The 23,338-nt window shown below is 40.0% G+C and overlaps 1 protein-coding gene across 2 annotated transcripts in view; it reads left to right on the plus strand.

Annotated features, from left to right (window-relative positions):
- Positions 1-23,338, plus strand: part of rxraa (retinoid X receptor, alpha a) — a 105,276-nt gene that overhangs the window by 48,122 nt on the left and 33,816 nt on the right. For both annotated transcript variants that reach the window (XM_030742908.1, XM_030742909.1), the window contains exon 3: positions 14,121-14,359. In XM_030742908.1, the coding sequence (XP_030598768.1) occupies positions 14,121-14,359 (239 nt within the window). The remainder of the gene's footprint in view (positions 1-14,120; positions 14,360-23,338) is intronic.

Raw genomic sequence — 23,338 nt, forward strand, 5'->3', positions numbered from 1 at the left:
TTAGACATTTTCAAAGCAGTCCGTGTCAGACACGGCAATAAAGATGAGGAGTCTGAAGATTTTATTGGAACTGACAGAAATCTTGCTGTTAAGTCTCCTCTACAAAAGAAAAAGACAACCTCGCGTTCATCCTATATTAGCACAAAAGTCCTCTCTATCCGTCTGTTTAACGTTAGTCTTGCACCAACACGTTCTCATATGGCTGCCTTTTATGTTTAACTCGATAATCACTGCGTGAAGTGTCATATAATATAGGAAAGTCAAACCCAGATAAAACGATGCTTTCCTTCCTGCTGAAAGTGGTTGCAGACTGCAGTGTGTAGCATACTCTTCGCTCATTGGTCAGTCAATGAAACTCTTGCTGATTGGTTTAGTGCCACGCGACAGCGACAAAAGTAGAACATTTTCCAACTTTGTTGTGTCGCGTCGCCTGGTCGCGTGTGCACGTCTACGTGTACGAGCTCGAAATTTCACATGCACGAACGTCGCCGGTCGCTTAGCTGGAGGAGGGCAAGCGATTGTCGCCTCATCGCACAAGCTCCATAGGAAATGAATGGAGAGCGAGCGACGTCGCTCCCCGTGTGTCGAGCCCCTTAGGCATAAAACCTCAGATGTCCTTAAGAAGTTTTAATTTTTTTTCTTTTAAATCTTAATTTAACATAGATTTCCTTACTGTATAATAAAGCAGTTATTACAGGTGATGTTTTCTCATCATCTTCAGTTTCCAAATTCACCCACAAACCTCCACATTATCTGATTAAAGACATTCAAAAAGCCTGTCAGTCTTTACCGTCTCGAATATTACCGACCTCTTTTGACTTACTAAGCTGCTGTGGTAATGAATACTCAAATACAGCAGAAGAACATCAGTGGCAATGTAATCTTCTTCACCCGACAGCTGCTCTGCAGGCTGCAGAAGTAATTATTGCTCAATGCCATGTCTTTGATCAACTGCTATTGTCAGTTGATGTCCATGACATAAGCCGCTGACCAAAGCACAGCAAGTGAGATACATTCATCATGCTGGCTGTCATTCATTTGTAGAGTATATTTTTTTTTTGTCAGTAGCCTTTTTGCTTTCAGTCTCTTTGCGCCCTTTGCCTTTTTTCTCCATTTGTTGCTCTATTCACTATCTGCTGGTGTACCGTATTTTTCGGACTATACGTCGCTCCGGAGTATAGGTCGCACCAGCCAAAAAATGCATAATAAAGAAGAAAAAACATATATAGGGCGCACTGGACTATAAGTCGCACTTTTTTTTGGGGGGGGGGTTGATAGAATCCGAGACCCAGAGCACAAATTCCATCTTGAACGGCAATTTAAAATAATAATGGATTAAAGAACAGGACGAACACGGTTACGCCTACGTTATGCTAACGTAGCACATTCAGCTACATGACGCACAACGAACACGTGTTCGGTATGTTAACGTAACATTAAGTTATTCAGATAACCATAGCATAAAAAACATACTAACAAGTTAACCAAACCATCAATCCATTGAATTCTTCATCCTCGGTGTCACTTCTAAACAATTCCGCACACTCCGTAGACGAAGCGCCGCTTCCTCTTCTGTGTCGCGTTAGTCAGACTCGTCGTCAGCTGCAGTTCCAATTATTCCAGCCTTTCTGAATCCCAACAGGATGGTTTGTCACTGAAGCCCATGTTTTCTTGATCCATCCAATGACTTCCAGGAAAGTTGGGTGGCGCATTCTCCCAGTTGCCGTTAAGCTGTGCTCTCCATCCATCATCCACTGCGCCCACAGGTTACGCAAGACTGCCTTAAAGCTGCAGTTCACGGAGATGTCAAGTGGCTGGAGTATTTTGGTTCATGTGTTATAAATGTCACATATACGTCGCTCCGGAGTATAGGTCGCACCCCCAGCCAAACTATGAAAAAAAGTGCGACTTATACTCCGGAAAATACGGTACTAGTTTTCTTCCTACAGAGAGGAAGGTGTGTAAATGAATGTGTTGTCTATATATATATATATATATATATAAAATGATTCTAAGGCCCTTACAATCATTAAGTTCAGCTAAAACATTAACCAGCAAATAACAAATTATAATCCACAGCCAACTAATACTGCCATCTTTCTATGTACCTTGAGCAGTTTTCCACTGGATATTGTAATTCTGCATTTATGCAGTCAGAAGGAACAAAACAAAGTAATCCCTTTTAACATTCAAAACTTTTTATCCTTTATACTATAGTCCATGGAGTAGTGGTGCCTGGAGAAGTATTACTTTGGGTGTGCTTATATGGATTATGCACCTGTTGATAATCCTGTGAAGCTCTGGATATTTGTGTGTGTGTGTGTGTGTGTGTGTGTGTGTAGCTCCAGCAACTTTTAAACTCTCATTTTTGCTCTCTGTATAGCAGTCATTTACATTTATAACTGATAGAAAATGAATATTAAATGTCTGGATTTGCATGTTGTTGTTGGTTTTTCAGAATTTCTTTGGTTAAATCTGCTGATTTCTCTATGGCCAAAGTTGAAGAGGCACACATTCCTTCTTGAAGAAAATTTTTCCAACTTGGCAGCTATCTTGGAACGTTAAGGGTGGTTAGTTTGAAGCCCCTGTCTAAATTTCAGTGGTCACTGAGAGGTAACAAAGCACATGTATAGGATCGCATGCACACAGTTTTACCATACCAACATGATCAATGTGTCTGCTCGATCTAACAAACAACTGAGCATGATTGACCAACATGTTTCCTATTTCAGCTGCTGATTGTGTGTCTTGATATCATGTCTCTGGTTTCTCTAAATTTTTTCTGCTTACAAACTAAATGACTAATATTTCAAAAAGGGTGGCTGTAGCTCAGGAGGTAGAGCATCTACTAATAGGAAAGTCGGTGGTTCAATTCCTGGCTACTCTAGTCTGTATGCCAGTGTATCTTTGGGCAAGATACTGAACCCCAAATTGCTCTTGGATGTGTTCATTGGAGTGTGAATGTGTCTGAATGTTAGATAGAAAGCACTGTAGAAAAAAGTGCTTGTGTGAATGGGTGACTGAGGCATGTTGCACAAAGTGCTCTGAGTGCTCATGTAGAGTAGAAAAGTGCTGTATAAGAACCAGTCCATTTACCAATTGCACAGTTCTGTCTAAATTTACAGTACAATTGACAAGCATCCACCAAGTAATGCCATACTTTAATAAGGCAATACAAGAAGAACAAGCTTGGTGATTAGTAGGCTGAAGCAAACACCTGTCCAACAAAAGACAAGTGATCCCAGGAAGCAGGGTGAGTGGCATTCTCATGAGCCTCCAAGCATGGAGATGGAATATACGTAGGTCCAGGTTTCTAAAGTTTCTAAAGTATTTACACATTAAAAAAAATATATTAAACTAAATCTGATCCTCGCATTTCCTTTTGTATTTTCTCAGGTTGCTCAATCAGTTGCTTTTGGCTGTACTCCAAGTTGGAAGGTCAGCCTCATCTAAAGGTTAGAGTAGAAAGTTACAAGTAGTATGTAGTACATAAGAATCTGGCCCAGCCTCAGTTGACTGCAGCTCTGTCCATGAGCCGCCTGGTGCTCTGCTCTGAGCGCCCAGTGAGAAATGGTATATCACCTTTGAGCTAAAGAGAGCAATTAGGCCATATCAGCAGATCATAGTGTTGGCAGCTGGGGCATTGTTAGCAATAGCGCCAGTAATCTGTGGCTTAGCTGGCACCTAGCCACATCCAGCCACAGCTTCATGGCCTCTTCAGACACTTAAGAGTCACTGAGAGCACCAGCATGCCCCAGGAGCTGGCTCTTTTATCCACACGCTATCAGGGAAATGAACTGAAATGGGAGGAAAATAAAGCCCACGAGAGACAGAAAAAGAGTAAAAGGGAGGTGGGAGGGGGAGAATTAAGTCTTTAATGAGGGCAGTTGTTTCAGCAGGCAAAAAGAAGCGGGTTATATCAACACAGTGTATCAAATGATGGCTGTTAGCGGCCCACCTACTGTGAAATTATGGGTGGCCTGTTTTGGTTCTTTTCTGCCACTTATCCCACATTAAGGCCTTTATCTGTAGCTCCTACACTCTCATGTTTAATCTACAAGTTGGTTCATGAATCCCAGCAGATATGAGCTTAAACAGACAGTGTAAAGCTTGGATACTTTTGATGAAAGCTGTCACAAAGATAGAGTTGCAGATACCTCCCCCTGATTGCATCTTGTCTTGACAGGAAACACCGTGAAAGTTAAAAGCCTCATCGCCATGTGGCTTTCTGCACCATCCTCAATCTGAACTAATAAAAATAAGGAGACAAAAGGACCTTAATGGACACAAAGCAGTGAGACATACCAGCCTAACTATTTGGAAGTTCTAAAGACTTCAGTAGCTTTCTACTAAGACATGTAAGAAGTATACAGAATAAATAAATACTGTTATTATTTATTGACTTATTTATTGTATTAATTCACTGAATCATGAAAAATGCTTCCATTGAAACAAGAATGCACAGAGCGATGAGGCCAAGTACCTTAATCAGCTGTAGAAGTTCACATCAACAGAAGATTGAGGGTTTATTCAGGGTAAAATAGTTGGTACTTTGAAATTTAAAAAAAACTCTTGTAACACTCAGCTATGCTTTAGATAGTTTATCAAATAGTTGAGATAGGTAGTGATTTAATGAACAGCTAGTACTTTTCATAATTACTTAAATTACTTGCTTTCTTACATTTATTTAAAAAAAATAACTGGTTGAATATTCTGATATTCTATTATTGACAAAACAAGGTTTGTAAAACAAAACTTTTTAGTTCTGGACTAAAAAGTAACTCACGCTGATTCTGAACATTACCTGTTGATATTTCATCAGCCAATCATGAGCTTGCTCTCTACGCCATCTTCCACACACACAATAAACATACGTACACACACACACACACACCCCCACTTCCTCTCTCCTATCTACAGAGTAAACACATCAGACTCAGATATTTACACTTTGGACATATCTGAAGGGAGCAGATTAGCCTGTTTATATAGTGGAAAACAGTAGACAGACATTTCTCAATTAATGAGCACACATAGAAAGTGATGCTTAATAAAAAATGGCGAATAACGATCAAATTTTTGAATCACATGCACGCAGAGGTTTGTGGAAAATTGAGCAAAATATCAGCCTGCTGTCGTCATGGTGATATCAGCAGTAAAAACTCTAAAAATGAAGCTGTAATACCAACTCCCATGTTATTTTGGGCTCTGTTTTCTTTTTCTTTTCTTTTTTTCCTTCTCCGCAGCCCACTAAATCTCTTGGGTTATTTAGTTGAATCTCTTTTCCCCTCTTCTCTCTTCTTCCTGAACACATCCGGAGAAATGCTAATGACTAGTGTTTCATCCCGGCTGTGCTCTGTGCCTCTCTGTGCTTTTCAAAAGAGTGACTCACCTAGATGACGTCCTAAAACGTTGTTGCAAATGAATTAAAAAAAAAATAAATAAAAAATCTGCTTGTTGCCTCAAATCAACAGAAGGTTTAGTTGGACTTGGGGGGGGATTAAAAACCGGGACGGTGTTATTGTTGACATGCTGCAGTTTCATCCAGTTTTTTTTTTTTTTCTCAGAGGAGCCGCAGTTTACTAAAGTGCTGCGGTGTAGGTGCGAGTGACTCACAAGTGCTTAATTTATTGCAGTCAGTCCATGAAATGATTGTTTTTTTTCCTGGCTCGTCTCTCACCAATGTCCTCATGCCGTGACTCAGCCATAACCAAGCAGAGTTAGTATAGAAAAGACCTTTTTTTTGTAAATATATATATTTTTGTTTGTTTGTTTTTGTGTAGTTTTTCTGTCCAGAAAGATGGAACAAAGTCGCCAGAGAATATGGGATTGGACAGAAGCTATAGGGGTATTAGACTAAAGCTGGCAATAGTCTATGCATCCTTTTGTGAGCACAAACTCTCAGAAACAGAGAGCATTATGATTGTTGCCTTTTGACAGTCAGTTCTGTTGATCATGATTCAAGAGATTTAATAACTAAAAGGCAACTGGACACGAAGCATGTGATTTACTGAGATTTATCTGTTCTCCCTTTTCTAGTGTTGCAGCATCCCACGTCCTTGTGTTTTACTAAATCTCCACTGTGGCACTAGCAGATGAATAATAGAGGAGGAGAGTTAGGCATGGAATGAAAAATGAGCATCTGTCTGCCTCTGTATGGGCACATAGCTATGATCGTGAGTGTGTTTTTAAAAAGGTTAGACAAAACAGGTTGCTCATAAGTGAGGTGAATGAGACGTTGAGAGGACAAACATACGAAGCCAGAGAAGTCGTTCGTGAGACAGCAGCAGATTAAAGAAAGGAAAAGCACACTTCCCCATCAGCTTTCAGGATTGTTCAGATTGTGCTGGAGATGTAGTGGTGCACTTTCCATCTATAATGCATCATCCCTTGCTGGTGGCAGGGGCAACACAAGCTCATGGGCTCGTTAGGGAATGCAGCCAATGGTGTTAGCTCAGCAGGCAGCTGAGTTATTTGTAGTCTTTATGTGAGAACAGTGGCTGCTTATCTTTTCACATTGTCACAAGTTTTTGTGCATCGGCTGTTGAAAATTAAACGGTGTTTTTTTGTTTTGTTTTTTTTCACTGTAGCTGTAACAGGTGGACTGATCCAGTATTTTAAGTTCATTTAAGAGTTGCTTTGAAAAGTTTGAATTCCATGTTGTACACAAAATGTAGACAAATACACTCATCTGACATTTTATTAGCTATTAGCTAAATCTTGCTAGTACTAGGTTGGACTCCTTTTTGCCTTCAGAACTGTGTTAATTCTTCATGGCACTGATTCAACAAAGTGCTGGAAACATTCCTCAGAGATTTTGGTCCATGTTGACATGATAGCATCACACAGTTGCTACAGAATTGTTGGCTACACATCAGGGGTGCTAATCCCCTGTTCCACTACATAGAGAACAAAGGGGCTCTATTGGATTGACATCTGGTGACTGTGCAGGTTATATGAGTACAGTGAACTCATGTTTAAGAAACCAACTTGAGATGATTTAATCTTTGTGACATGGTGTGTTATCCTACTGGAAGCAGCCATCAGAAGATGGATACACTGTGGTTAAAAAAAAAAATTAAAATGGACATGGTCAGCAACAATACTCGGGTAGGCTATGGTGTATAAATGGTGCTCATTTGGTACTGAGGGCGCCCAAAGTGTGCCAGGAAAATATCCCCCACAGCATTACACCACCACCAGGAGCCAGAACCGTAGATACCAGGCTGGATAGATCCATTCTTTCATTTACGGCAAATTCTGACCCTACCATCTGATAGGTTCAGATCATTTTAATAAACTCAAGGAACAAACACACAACTCTTTTTAACTTGCGCAAGGAGGACAGAGCCATTCCTTAAGCTCAGTTCTCGGACTGAGCGGAAGTGATCTGTCCCGAGGGACAGCTTCCTGTGCAGCGCTTTTATTGCGGACTTTCACAGTAAAATCACGTGGGTTACACAGAACTCAGCTTACAACATGTATTAAAAACAACATTCTCGGCTTCTTCCTTACCATATATGGTAATAAGTGTACCGTGGAATGTACATATGTGTGTTCTGGTGTACCTGAGATACGTATCTTATGTGTGTTCTGCAGGCTTGAAACAGCCTGCGGGTAACTACACCTTCCTCTTTAAGAAATGCCACCATGTGTTTCCATTTCAAACATAAAAAACAACAGTATAATGTGTACATAAAACAACTTATTAAAGCAAACAAACAGAAGATATGATAATTCATTATAAACAAATGGAATTTATACTATAATTCCAACACCATCCAAATGTCACAGCAGAAATCGAGACTCATCAGACCAGGCAACATCTTTCCAGTTCTCTAATTTTGGTGTGCCCTTGCAAACTGTAGCCTCAGTTTCCTGACCGTAGTGACATCCGCAGGACATCTTGACCAAGTCTGCATGCCTGAATGCACCAAATAGCAATCTGCTGATTAGAAAATTGTGTTAACATGCAGCTGAACAGATGTACCAAACATAGTAGCTAGTAAGTGTATGTAATACTTAGAGAGAGAGACCTTGTTGCCTCTCACTGTGAGCACTGTTTACCCTCAATTTCTCTTTTCAGTTTAGATTCTGGCTTCCAGTTTCAATTTTAGTAATGAGAAAAAGATGACTAATGGCTAAAACAAATGTTGTTCTGTAAACATTTTGGCAACGATGCTCACATGTTGCCTATTAATATAAAACCAGCTTAGTCCGACAGTTTAGCTTAGTTTACCTACACAAGTCCTCAAACTCACTCACTGCTAAATTCAGCTCATGCCAATATAAAGGAAAGAGAGAACTTTGGTCAACAAAGACTTGTTAGACTGACTTCATGGTCAAAAATACTCCCCGGTCTGGGTTGAACTCCCAGTCAAATGACCCATTGTCACTGCCTCGTTCCTTTTTCAAGTTCAAGAAAATACAGTTAAAATGACTTCAATGTGCGATGCATGATGTCTCCAAAACTAATGAGTAATCTTGTTGAACAATTGTGAATTCAGTGGTTAGATTTTTCTATAATTGAGCATCGCTACTTCCAAGGCGTGCCAGCAAATGGAGTAACTAGGGAGCAATCATAGTTAAAGGGTTAAGGGTTATTTAAAGAGTGGTCACATGTTAAATTAAAATATTGTTGACTGTTAAAATGAGACTGTGAATGAATTTGAATGGGACTGTGGCCTCATTGTCTACAATTACAAAACTATTTGTTGGCTCGGACCAATGAATAAAATGTGCTTTCTAGCGTGTGCCAGCACACAAACCCATCTTCCCCTGCTAAAACCATGCCCCTTTTAACATCCCTTTCACTTTCATCATGTGCAAACCAGAACCGCTTTGTACTGTTTGCAACACTCTGTTGTACAGATAAGGGATGGTGTTATTTTTCTGTGGGAGAGCGGTCATTAATCACAATTGCGACAGCTCACCTGTCAGAAAAAATATAAACAAGTTGTTTCCAACATGTTCCTGTTTTCATGTTGATATGTCATCCAATCAGTTGTAGTTCTCTGAATCATCTTTTCATCATGTTCTAAACACACACACACACACACACGAGTAACAGCCAGATAATAAATTGGCAGATTTCCTCCTTGTAACAGCATGCAACAGCAGAACAAAAAAGCAAGAAAGGAAAGGTGGAGGGAGGGAGACATTGTTTCAAAACAGGAGATGTTTGAATGGAGTGGAGAGGTGATAAGTAGAGAACTTTGCTTCTGTCAGTAAAGCGAGCCGTAATTTGCTTATTTGTAGCTGTCACTTGTTTTTGTGTGCCCAGCGATTTAGACAAATTGACAGGGGAGAGCCTGCAGACGGTAACGCTCGGAGTAGTTTTCAGCTGTGAGTCAGCCTTTTTGTAACTTGACACAAAGGAAGCTTGGATAGCTGCCACTCATTTTTGTGGATGCTTCAATAATTTTTATTTTACCTCTTACCTGCTCTGCCCTTGTGCAGTGATTTCCTTTACAGCCACGCTTATCTTTTGAACAGGTTTATTTTATGTTTTGCATGTAGTACAGAGTTGCTGCCAGAGCCTGTTTTCCCCAAGACTGCTGATAAAACACGTTTCAGCTTCCAGTTTAACAGGTTGAGATGGAAACGGCTATTTGAAGAAATGCAGATGGGAGTGGCAGTGTCCCTCTCTCTTCTTTTTTTTTTTTTTCTACTTTTCCTCTTTTTTTAATTTTCCAGTAGGTCTTAAAGCCAAAAAGCTGCTTGAAGAGTCGACACAGTTTCTTTGAATCACATATTTGTTTATGCATGTGACTAGATGTGCAACATCTGTAGTTAATTGGTGAGAGAAGCTGGACTTAGAGATGGCGTGGTATGGGGGCTTTGACCTTAAAGAAGAACTTGGTAAAGCTGAAGCTTTGAACTGAAATACACATGTGCTGTCCACCTTGGCCTTTTCTTTAATTTTTTTTGTCCCATCTTATCACTTTTCTTTCTTTTCTGTCCTCCTCCTCATTTTTCCCCCTCTTTTTTGTTTTTTCTTGCCTCCCCTTTGCTTCTTGCTTCCTCTCTACTGTTTTTTTTTTCCCTCTCCACTCTACTCTCCTTTACAACCACTATTTATTTCCTTATCCTTTCTTTCCTTGTCTCCTCTCCTCTAATTTTCTCTTCTGCTTTCCTCTCCGGGGAGGATTAGGACAGAGTCCTTTTCATCCTGCTGTAATCCTACACTGGCAACCCAACTCTAACAAGAATAAACATACACACGCATACTGTACACACAAACGCACACACAGATATTTCGCATTGAGAAATCTTTGTTCTGGGAGCTTTGTCCAAACCAGACTGTCCACATACAATACAGTGTGACCACATGGTTCATTTCTTGGTCATAAAGACTAGGCAAAAAAATTATGTGCTTTGAATTTTCCTCTTGTCCAAAACTATCAGAAGAAAGAGGGACATAAAGAATGAATGGGAGGGAAATAGACATAACAGGCGGATCTACCTCCCAGCCTGTCTCTGTCATCCCCCCCTCTAGGTGGGGCCTTGCTGGGATTCTGTTTGCTGAGTCCCCCTTTCCCCCACCCCCCGCTGAGACCTACAATGGCAGACTGGCAACCCTAATACCACCGCTCATTTTATCTGCTTGAATTGAAACCCAGTTGGAGAAGGGTTATGGGAATTGAGCGCTAGCTAGCTATTTATTTATTTATTTAGGAATTATGGGTGGGCACATTTTTTTATTTTTTTGAGGAAAAATTTCTAATCATACAGATAGAAGCTCAAGAGGTATCAGTCAGAGGATTAAACACTGAGCTAACACAACTAGATATAGAGCTGTTATTAGCCCTTTATTAAGAAGGATGTTTGTTTTCCAAAGGCTTGTGTGTGTGTGTGTGTGTGTGTGTGTGTGTGTGTGTGTGTGTGTGTGTGTGTGTGTGTGTGTGTGTGTGTGTGCACGTGAAGCTTTGCTTGCAGGAAGTGCTTGTGAGGCAAGGAAGTATTTGGCTTGACTCAGTTGATAAGTGTATTGGTACTCAGAAGAGTGCTGCTATAAACCAGCATTCTTATGAGTGTATTCTGAAGCATTTTTGAGATGTTTTGAGTTTGTATGCCTGCTACCGTGGACAGGTCTCTCTTCTGTTCTCAGTGTTCTGATCTCAGTGGGACTTTGTTATATTTTACTATAATGATCATAGCATATATAGGTATGCCTATTCCCCAACTCGTCCTAGATGTGTTAATCAATCTGGATGAAACTTATTATATAAACTACCTAGAGTACTAGGTTTATCAGCATCTATATAGCTTTTGGCAATTATCAGATCCTTACAAATTATAAGTATTATAAATAAACATTATGTGTTGTAGCTGATCTCAAAACAAACAGTGCCATTACGTGTATGTTATGTGATCGTTGTTGTTTGTAAATACATTTTGCCAATTTTTTGTGCAGTGGTACTTTGGGGCAACTGGAATGGGTCGTCCTGCTCATCTGTAAATAACTGTTCATCAAACAGTGATGCTAACAGTGCCTGTAAATGATTACTTTGTCTGATGCAGTGAATATGTAGCTTGCAAAGATGAAGAAGCAATAGAAGTATTCAGTATTCATGCGTTTGGTGTTTATGAACAGCCATTTTTGCCATCTATGTAAAGCGATATAATGAAGAGAAAAAGAATAACATAAAAATTAACATATATATGTCTGTTTTATTACATCAGTGAAGCAAAGGTTTTTGCTAGTAGTAGTAATAATGATAATAATAAAAATTATGGAAAGAATTTTGTTTTTTGCAGTCCTTTCGCGATACATTTGATTGCTGACACAGAGTGCAAAGAACACATGCAAACTAGAAGAAACTAAACTTGTTGGGCTTTGCTCTTCACTAATTTAGACATGCACTTTGTTCCACTGTGCAGAAACAGAGGAACCTAGTCGCTTATGAAATGTGGGAGAGTGATAGACAAGCCGCACTCCAACTCATTACATAACATGTGTCCATGCTCCCACTGCAGAGAGCAGACAGAGCAAACTGGCAGTGTCAAAATAGGACAGGGTATAAAGGAGGGTATTTAAGGACATCAGAGTAACTGATGTGAACTTTAGCTCTCTGCCAGCTGTATAGATGAATAGAGAAATTGTTATGAGTTAAAATGCAAAGGGAAGGATGCCTTTTAAACACATAAATGACTGAGATATTTCATTATTATATTATTATTATTATTATTATTATTATTATTATTATTATTATTATTATTATTGGGATAATGCTTAACTATCAACACACATTTGTCTCAGGAGGCTTATCAGTCTTAAAGGTGTGCAGCACCCTTTATTGGGCACTCATGAATAAAAGCTAGAAATATGGGGTCGGTTGAGTGGGTGCCAGAGTATAAAAAGAAGGATGGAAGCAAAGGCAGATTCATAAATGGAAAGTGAGCAAGACTGAACTGCAGTGTTGAAAGTTGAGGCAGGAGGGAGGGGTTTGTTATCAGTTCAGATACAACACTGTTGCCAATGTCTCAGTGACACAGAGCAGTATATCAGTATTTCTTTTGCTAATGTTCCCGCCTGTCTCATATCTTCTCTGACAGCTGATGGAAAGATTAGTCGCTCAGTCACGATAAAGATTGCTCTAAGTCTTTTTTTTTTTTTTTTTTTTTGAAGGGCGGGGTGGGGCGCTGAAGAGAGACTGAGAGAGCAGATGAGCTTTTGTACACATGACCTTATCCTTATCATTCTGACTTCAGTCTCAGTCACTGCAGGATTCTCCTCAGCTGTGGTGCAGTCTTGTGCATGTCATTTTCCTGAGCCCACTACCCCACTCAGAAAGTACGTGCATTACAAATGCAATATAATATCCCTGACCTTCTAGATGCCTCAAGGAAGGACTTGTGAAGCTTAACAGAAAGAACCAGTGTGTGAAAGAGCAGCAGGACTACTATGTGAAGATAGACCCCCCTCTGTTACCCTACCCATAGCCTTGGGGTTGGGGGTCTGCTGTCTTTTGTTTCTTTAAATGAAATATTAGTTTCTTTGTCCTCCTTGGTTTATTATATATGTGTGTTTGTCTTTACTTCACTGTATGCTCTTTGTGTTAAGCCACTTGAACACATAGTTGAGAGGAGAGACTGGTAAAGTGAAAAACTTAAACAGTATAAAAGATGTATGTAGCCACTGTGACATCACCCACTGGTTTGTAAAGTCTCATGATCTGAGCTTTTTGGTCATCGCCATATTGGTGTTTTGAAACCAGATGTGACGAGCGACGGATGAATGGAATTGTGAAATTAGTTCGTTGGCTTTATGGTTGACAAGTCGTTAGCCAGTGAGCCTTTCCTGGATAATTCTCCTTTCTGATTCTTAGAAGGACCACAGTTTAAGAAATGGACTTAATGTTCTGTTCAGTTTGACCCGATACTAGCAGGTGAGACTCATTGGGAAAGTGTTTACTGAAGTTGCAGAGCAAGGAAGCCAAAAGCCATTTTTCTATGCAACCTTTTTGCAACTATCGGAGCTTAAGGCACTTCTGCATTGGATTCAGTTTCCAGACCTTGAAGCTATGTCAATCTATGCTTGCTACATTACTGGAAGTGCATTAGAAGTTCACAAGATGTGTTAATCCATCAAGAAAACCGACATACACAAGATTTTCACGGTGTTCTCCCCATACCCACAATCCTCCAGCTCCCAAAAGTAGCCACCCTAGAAAAAACATTGTTGGTTTTGTGGTTTTTCCACTTGTGCAAGATTTTCCAATTTAATTGTTTTAATTGCTTTTTGGTTTTTTAGGGGGAGGGTTGCTAAATTGTCCATTTTCCTGGACAGCGCTCCCATTAAGCAACGGTTTTCGCACTTTACCAGATGTGCTAGACACGCGGTGCCAATGATCCAGGTTGGGAGAAACCAACTGAGCTCAAGTGTGAGAGCACTGCTTTGAAGAAACCATAGTGTATTTATTAAAAACTTGGTTATTAAACATGGGTTTTTGGCCCAAATTGCAGGATGAATATCTTATCATGACAAAATTGAAAGATCTTATGATAATGAAATATGATAGTGCTGGTTGTAAGAATTACCAGTGTTGAATTTTCCTCACTCATTGGTATGTCCAAGATAAAATGTGTTTGTGTCTTTTCTCTCTCTCTCTCCACAGATTCATCAGGCCAGGTGACTTCTTCACCCTTGGGATCGCCTACATCCCACCGTGGAATGCACCCATCTCTACTTAGCCCTACATCCATGGGACCCTCCGGCCCTCTTCACTCTCCCATTAGTACACTGAGCTCTCCAATGAATGGTTTGGCCTCACCCTTCTCTGTCATCAGCTCACCCATGGGCCCCCACTCCATGAACTCGCCTGGCATGGGCTATGGTCCTAGTGTCAGCCCCCAGGTGAGGCCTGTTAAGAGACACTTTTAAAAGTATGCATTACAAAGATGCTTACATATAGAGTAGATGTGCATACCAACAACAAGTTACTTGCTCAGTCCCTGACAAACCAGAGAATGCATTTATTTCACATCCACAGCCACAGCCATGGCCTGTGCCTGTACTAACGCAGAACTGCACATTTATAATACATGAAGCAGTGTCCTGTACAAACCTGGAACTCTGGCCCACAGGGTTTACAAATTTGACCTATGTGACTGAGTCTTTAGCAATTATGTTCCCAGCAACTACCATCTTGCAGCTGGTCAGGGAATATTCATTTTTTCCTCACAGTAGGTGGTAACTGACCACTCTCTAAACCTGTGTAACTGGGGCCTTATTCACTTGATGCTACATCGTCAACATGATTGTCACATGTCCAAAATGGTCAGCAGGTTAATGTCATTTAGATTAGATTGTGAAGTATGTGGTCATTTAAAGTTTGTATGTAGTCATGTTTATTAAGGCTTGCTTGGCCATTTTGGCAAAGTACAATATTGCAAATGAGCAAGATAAGAAGTATTATTTCATAGTACCTGGTGGTTTCTGCATACAGATTAAAAAACATCATCAATTTGAATTCCACCTGTTCCCCCGTATCGCTTTAACATCTTAAGACTTGTACATAGATACTGTAGACCGAAAGCTTTCCTTTTTTTAGGGAGGAGTGAAACAGATCTCTATAAAGGAGGGGGGGTGCACTGGATTTATAACACAAGACAAAAGAAGAGCCTCATAGCAAGAGGCTGTAGTGTGTTTAGGGCAAAGGTACATGCATTAATACTACATTTTTCATACACTAAGTTACCAGAAAGCTGTCATCTAGGTTCCATGAGGTTTTCTGTGTGTTCACTGCCGAATCACAGAGAAGTACAGCTCCCATAAGCCAACCTGAAAAGCCATTTATATATATCATGTCTTGCAAATTGCAGTCACATGTTTCAGAAGCTCAGATTACAGTACAAACTTGCACACTTTCACACATACGCACATGCATCATTTTCAAAAGTCTGTCCCCAGCACACAGAGACCCTGCTTTGACCCTGTGGCACAGTTAATCAAGTCCTATTCAACTGGGATTCCACACTACTTTAGCTCTGTCACTCTTACTTCTGTATCTGTGGCATATTTTTCCCGGCCCTGCCATATCCTCCTCTCCTCTCTTTCCATTTATCCATCCTTTCTCTCTGGCTGTCCTCTTTCCTAGTCTTGTTTCATCCTTGTCTCTGTCACATCTCCATTTTCTCTCTTTTTTTTTTCTGTCTCTGTAATTTTTATTCCATCAATAAGCCTTGGTTTCCCTGGAATTAAAACAAACACACACACACACACACACACACACACACACACACACACACACACACACACACACACACACACACACACACACACACGCGCGCACACAATTAAGACATCAAAGCATGCAGCGGCCCAGTTTCCGTTTGAAGCCATATCTGAAATTGAAATGGTTCACCCCCCAAAAATATGTGGTTGCTGCCCTTCTTTGTGTTTGTTGATTTATTAAAGTACGTCGGCAGTGCAATGCTTTTTTTGGATGGACTCTCCTTGCTATTGTTGAGCTTATCTGTGCCTTCTTAACAAAAGTGTCCCACATGTAATGAAGTTTAGAGTGGATTAGGAGCACTTTGTAAAAACGGGCAAAATCTTATATTTCTCGAAAGCCCCCGGTCCTTCTCTCCACCCCTCTCCTTCTTATTCCTGGTCACTTCATGATTCCAACACTGCCATTTATACTGCCAGCTCTGTCCCAGAGAGGCATAATTTATTTGCAGGTTCGGTTACTGTGGATTCAGCACAGCCTGCTGTGTTTCTCACTTAATTGAATTGCATTTGTGGCGATAGTGAGGCAGGGCACACATGTGGAGGTTGGGGAGTTTGGTGGAGTTTGTCCAACTGTGGGACAAGAAACTGGAGAAAGCTGAATAACACTTAAGGACTGCACAGCAGCAACCTGCCATTAGAAAAACAGAAGACAGGAAGGACCAAAATCAGCTAGTTAAATATAGTAAAAATATACTTGAGTGGCAATCACAGTGCCAATTTGTGCACATAGCTGAAAAGTATCATGTGCTGTCAGCGTGCAGGGGTATTTTTATACCATCTCAAGGTCAATCCTGCCAGTTTTAATAGCTGAGTCACGAACGAGAAACAGCTGATTCGGTTGGTGCCAATCGTTTTAACACTGTATGTACAGTAATTACGGGTTGTATGTGGTGGCTGGTTTTGGTATTTACAGTGCTGTAGTGGTTAATTTGTTGAAACAGGTGGTGTCAGGGTAAAAGCGTCCAAACAAACTGAAGGTTACCCCACCACCACCACCACCCCACACACACACACACACACACACACTCTCTCGCTCTCATTTTGCTGGTGTGATTTTAATTAGAACTTTTGTAATTTTTGACTATCTTTTAGATTGTTTTGCTTTGTTAAACCAACAGCAGAAAAAAAGGAAAGAGTATCTGCATAATTCTTCTTTATAATTTATTTGCAAAACTTTATTGCAGTCTTTTTTTTTTTCATTTCATAAATACTAAAAAAAAGAAAAGGAAAAAAGGGGGACGAAAAGGCCTCTATGTAGATTCATGGGTTTTACATATTTTGAATGGCACCCAACCCCAAACCGTACAGGTGCTGATGTAAACGGTTAACTGTGAGTGATCCCATAACTGAGATTGTGTTTTTTTTTTCTTTTTTTATACTGTTGCTTAGCAAAGGTGGAGTACAGTGGTTTGATTTTAAGGTGCAGTGGCTTCGAGAATAAAGATGGTGGCACTGCCCTGTGGTCATGAGGCGCGGCACTTCTGATGAGACGTGATTTGAGTCAGACGGCATATGCCACTTACACTTAACACTCGGCTGACTTGCTTTTGTCAGGGGCAGTTAACTGGAACGAGGTCACAGCTCAGCCTTTTTCACTACTTAACCGCTCAGATCAGTGCAAGACCCTGCCCAAGCTAACGGCTCACAATGCACAGGTCTGGAAACACACTTGTTGACCACCCAAAAACTGCACGTACTGTACTTTGGATTCTTCCTAGTGATTTCACATGCATATATAGTATTAGAAAGGACAATAACCAACAATGTTTTGCCTTATAAACCATCATTGTCATAAGAACAGCCTATTTTACCATCAACTGCAATCAGCAGCATCTTCCAGCAGGAAATATAGCATTTTGTAGCTTGGTCTAACAAATACCAGGTGGAAATAAGGCTTACCTAGTCTGCCCAAAAAGCTGTGTATTTTTCAGTTTAACAAAAAAAAAAGTAGAAATGAAAAACAGTGAGGCTTAACCATCCGCTACATCAAAGGTTTAATTGAAAACATGATGAAAGCTTGGGTCAGGATGAACAAAAGTCCTATTCTTACAGGAGTCTCGCATCCTTGAAAAACCTAACCACATGTAAAGAGAGAGACAGTCCTTTATCATCAGCCAATTCTTACATCTTGAACAACAGTCCTCCCCTTTTAGCTGTGTCCCGAGCATCCAGACACAATGACATACTGTGGTTGTGTTTTTTTTTTTTTGTTCCATTGAGAAACTTTTTCTGAAGAGGGCCATGCATTGTCAGCAAACACACTATGCATAAAAGATATCGTATGTGGTTTGAAATGCATACATAAATGTCTTTGATTTAGTGGTTTTGCCAAACTTGTCATCTGATTTTTTTTTTTTTTTTTTGTGGAGTTTTATGAAGGGTGAGGTTGCAAGACATCTCTCGAGCTATATGCTCTGGGTGTGCTGCCAGACCGTAGTCATGCTCCTTAGCATCAGACTCATCAGTGGTTGTCTGTAGGCTTGAAATCACTGAGAAGACAGACCATCCCTCGATCACAGACACCACAACTACCCAAACAGATGGAAGGGATTATATGTAGTGGTGGGAGCACAGTTCACACTTGCAGTGACAATGAGCAGGATTGTCTGGCTGTTTTGTGTGTGTGTGTGTGTGGAAAAAGGGGTTCTTTATCATAGAACCATTGCTGGCTGCCATTTTCCAGGCTCAGTCCGTACCCCTCTGGAATCGGTGCTCCCACTTAAAACCTCTCTGAGAACCCTAAACCAACAACAGGCCACTGTTTCACAGTATGCCTTCAAAATACATATTAAGCGTGACTGTTTCTGGACGCAAACACACAAATGTGAAAAAGGTGTAAATTTTTTACAAGAAATGGAACACGTTCTTAATAAATTATAAGTAAGCGGTGGCTGTGATGTCATGTGCCACTTTCGAGTACATCGTGTTCAGGCGTTTAGGTCACCAGGAGCCCGAAAAGGCAACAAATTCAAATGAAAGAGAGAGAGAGAGGGGTAGAACTTAGCCCCTTCCTGAGTGGGAGCAATAAAGGTCCATTCCACTGCTCTGGTCTTTGATGGACTTTGCTGTAGTCACTCTGCATGACATCATGGCTCCATGGCTATACAAAAGAACTGTGTGTAAGGTCTCAGGGGAGTGGTTAAGGCTCTCGAAAACCAATCAAAGCTTAGATGTGTTAAGGAAACGTTAACAATTAGAAACCAATTTAAGGATCACTTTTTCCCCATAGCACTGTAAAGGTGTAGATAATTTCATTCCTGCAGAATTGGAGCTAATGATTAGTAAGCTGCGTTGATGGGGATCATGCAAATACTTTAGAAAGTAAAGGCACTCTCCTTAATTTGCTTTTTGTCAGTGGTCTGATTTATTTTTTTTTTTTCATTGCTTTTTATGTACGAGCCCATTCTTGAATAACTAACATTACGTGTTGTATAATAAGGCTCCGGCCTGTGTGTGTTCGGCTTGTGACGGGCCACACAGGAATTCAGCCATTTAGGAGGTAGGAGCTATAAGGGATTGAAATGCTAACATTAGGCTTAAGTTTCACAGAGCAGCCTCGTAATGCAGGCTCTAGACATTGTAGTTCGAATGCCTTGAGGGCACACGTTTATTTTAAAGCTTGAAATAATCCCTTCAGGGTTTTAATTGCATCTGCTGGTGTGATATTACAGCAACTCAACGCTGCCTGTGGACAGATATGTACACTGTGGCATGTCTGTGAAGTATAATGACATTTACTGTATGACTAATTCTACTTTTGTCACTGCCCAGACGCTTGTAAATCTTGAAGTCATGCACGGATATTAGTCATTTTATATTTATACACTCTTTACAGTCCTAGAATAATTATTTTCTTGCTAAAAATTAAAGCTGTACTACTCAAAAAAGGCAAGACTGACATTTTATATGAAAAGTGTTTGAACAGATTAGTGTAATCTTGCAAAAATGGTGAGCATTGAGCATCAAACCTCATTCTGGCAGAACTGGTGTTGATCACCCAACATCTTGTTTAGGATTAGTGAGTTAATCAGTTGGAAACAGTCATCAATAAATACTTGTTTACTTGTTAGCAGCTGGGGAAATTAGTAGTGAATCCAGTGGCTGCCTGACACTAATACTATTACCCAAGTAAACATTCATCATTTAAAAACATTTGTGATCACATTATCTGCCAAATAGTGGAAAATGGAAATACAACTAAGTGACTTGCAAAACATTGCTAAATTCATTGGTGTTTCCTGAGTTGTTCCTGAACATCCTAAAGAATTTCCTCTCATCTGAGGTTTGGGTCTACTTCCAGACCTGGGCAAAGTGGTGACACATCCAGATAACTTTTACTTACATACAATTGTTTGAATGACTCCAAGATACCTTCTCAGCTTCTGTAAATCTACAATTTTCCTTCTTAGATCTTCACTGAGTTCCTTGGACTTTCCCATTGTTCTGAGTATTGGTCAGTCCAATATGCTGGCAAAGAGAAACTGCCAGTTGTGGTCAATCATGCTCACTAATGAGAAGTTAATAGACCTTGGTCTTGTCAAGTTAAAAGACTTTTTAGAAACTTGAGCGCCACTTATTAAAAGATTTAAGTGAGTGTAGGTATATATTTGAGCCTTTATGTATACCTTTGACCCTGTGTGGATTAGAGAAAATCCAAAATAACTTGTTTTAAAGATGTATGCTATAAGATCATTCCACACTGAAAAAATAAAAACTAGGCTAATCAGCCTGTCACTGGCGATCAGCTAAAAATACAGCTGGTTGTAGTTGCTGGCTGATCATTTAGTGCATCTCTCATTATTGATAGTCAGACAGCAGTATAGCATGTAGCCTGTTTTGCTAGTTAGAAAGGCATATTTATTCAAAAGTTGCAAAAACAGTGACACTTTTTTGTTTGTTTTTTTGTTTTCCTTTGGAATAACACCACTTTATCATTGGTTATTATGCATGTATATATGCATAATATTTGCATTCTAGGTCACACACTAATCAAAAAATAATCATTGAAGTCTTATGCTGCATATGTTTTCTGAATTTCTTAAAAACTCAATCAAATTGATTATTAATTAAAATAATTAATTAAAAATAGATTCTTTTGGCTCTGGCTAAAACATCTTTGGGTGGCACCAACAATTTCTCTATGCAGGAAACACCCTGGATTTTTGCTGTATGCTCATCAACACCCACACAAACAAGAATGTTACAGTTGCACATGTGCATGCATAGACATAGACACATCTAAAACACACATTCATGCCTGTATGTGCAAAGACTCCCATAGATGCCCAAAACACTTGCCCAGTAGTGCCATTTTGAGGTGAGACACCAGCTGAAAGCCACTGTGTGTATTCAAACTTCACTGCTGCAAGACTCACTGCTTCCATAGCACTGATAGGCTTAATATCCTCTTCTTTTTTTTTCTCTCACTGTAACAAAAGTTTCTGTCAAAACACACACACACATAAGCTGGCAGTGCTTGCGATGATTCATTTTATCTGCTATGGCACAGCATGGGGTGAGTGTTAGAAACCTCCGAGCTGTCTGGAATAATGTCTGCTTCTGCTAAATTCTACTGGGAGCGAGTAGGGAGAGCGTTTTAATAGAGCTTAGTGACAATAATCACAGAGCTATTTTACAAAAAGGCGTGCTTAGGAAGGATTTATATTTTTCTAACCAAAGGCTTTATTAATGGTTGATAAATAATATATGTGTTCACTTAATCAGCCATTAAAATACATAAATTATGGCCACATGATCCCATGTGTAAGTAGGGGATCCTTTTTTTTTTTCATTGTTTCCTTTCATTCTCGCGTTTGAATATGTACATTTAAAGTGAGACTTAATTAACTGCTGTTATGTTAAAAGCCCTCATAAATACAAACTTGCAGTTTCCTACATACAGTCATCAAGGTTTCAGCTAACCAAGCAATACAAATAATAGTATCATTATTATTTTTTATCCCCGCGACCCTGACCAGGATAAGCGGAAGTGAATGGATGGATGGATGGATATTATTTTTTATTATTTTTTGGTTTACTTCCTTCTGAAAGAGCCTACTGTGTAGGTGTGAATTTGTAATGGTATAATTGTTCTTCCACAATGTAAGTATCATGTAAGTACACACAAATCATAAAGAAAACGTAAAGAAAGTATAAAGTAGTTAGTCTACTTTTTCTTATATAAGGGCTTAAAATGTCTTTTTGAGAGTAATTCTGTGAGTGCTGGATGTAATAATGATGGTCATACAGCACATACTATAATAGCTAAAATTCATCTTTCCTTCCTGCTTCCTCATCCTGAGCATGACTCACTTAATTTGCAGTTACATGACAGGGCCTATTTGCAGAAGACCCCAAAGTTCATCCACAAATACCTGCACAAACTGTGCTGTGCATGCGTCTGTTGATTAGTTTTTTGTTGTGTGAGCCGTGTGCTTTCAAAAAAAGGTGTCTTTGAGTTATCCCATGGGGGTGTCTGTGAATAAACCCCACAGGCTTACAGAAGAGAGCGGTCCATTACCACTCCCTCCCTGTGTGAAACTTGACACCCCATCGCCGTTGATGCGTGTCATGATAACACACAGACACACCACAGTGATGGGAAGAAAGTTCTCACTCATTCCACCCATGCTTTGGAGGAAACGCAAGATAAGCTTTTAGAAGGAAGTGATTGTCACATTGTGTCAGAGGTGGAAGGGGACTTGGGGTTATCATTAGGCTAGATCATTACCCGATCCCCTGTCCTCACCTCTCAGTCGACAGCTGGTTAGGCCTCGTCTCTTGTCAACAGCAGATTTGTATCATGTTCACTCACACTTCCTTGCTTTTTACATTCTAGTTGTAGACAGTTTTGGCTTCGTACCTCGAGGCAAAAGTAAATTAAAGTCACAAAAATTAATCATTCTTAAGCAAAGCACAGTAGAGCCAGTGATACAAGTGTCAGGAATGTGGTTGGCAACGGTGGACTGTGAAGTACAGTAGAACATTCAGTTCCTGGTCATGTTGTGCCACTCTTTAATGGAACACCTTATGAAGAAATTCTATAAGGGCATTTTTTTTGAAAGAACACCGTGAAGATAACTTTCTCTGTATTAACAAAGGTGCCCTTGAACTGCAAAGTAACTGAAGTTCCACATGAGGGTTGTGCATTAAGGAGTGGCGCACGAGGATTTGATGTCTCCTTTTGAAGTATCTTTATGAGCAAACTCTGTGCTCTGACTCTCTGAATCGAGCTAAGCTCATCTTAAGCGCAGGCCTCTACTGTCTCTGCTCTTCTTTCTCTTTTGTCCTCCGTTCGCTCAGGGGCCACTCCTTTCTTTAGATTTCCACCACCGGGTGTTGTCATGGAATATTAATAGTTCACACGGTCTGTTCAGCTGCCAAGACTGTTATTGCTATTAATATGAATTATGAGTAAGGCAAGCTGCATCAGAACACGGTTTTTCCATTTGTTTGTGCAGTATTGAATTATTCTAAAATAATTCTAAATTAGTGGATCTTCTCTCCCTTAAACAACTGACAGCAAAGTGCTCTGCTACAGGAAAGAGGCACAAATAATTACCTGAAAATGAGCTGCTGTACATGCACTTTTACCTGCAA

This window comes from Archocentrus centrarchus, chromosome 12 (genome assembly GCF_007364275.1).
Source record: "Archocentrus centrarchus isolate MPI-CPG fArcCen1 chromosome 12, fArcCen1, whole genome shotgun sequence".
In the NCBI taxonomy this organism is placed as follows: domain Eukaryota; kingdom Metazoa; phylum Chordata; class Actinopteri; order Cichliformes; family Cichlidae; genus Archocentrus; species Archocentrus centrarchus.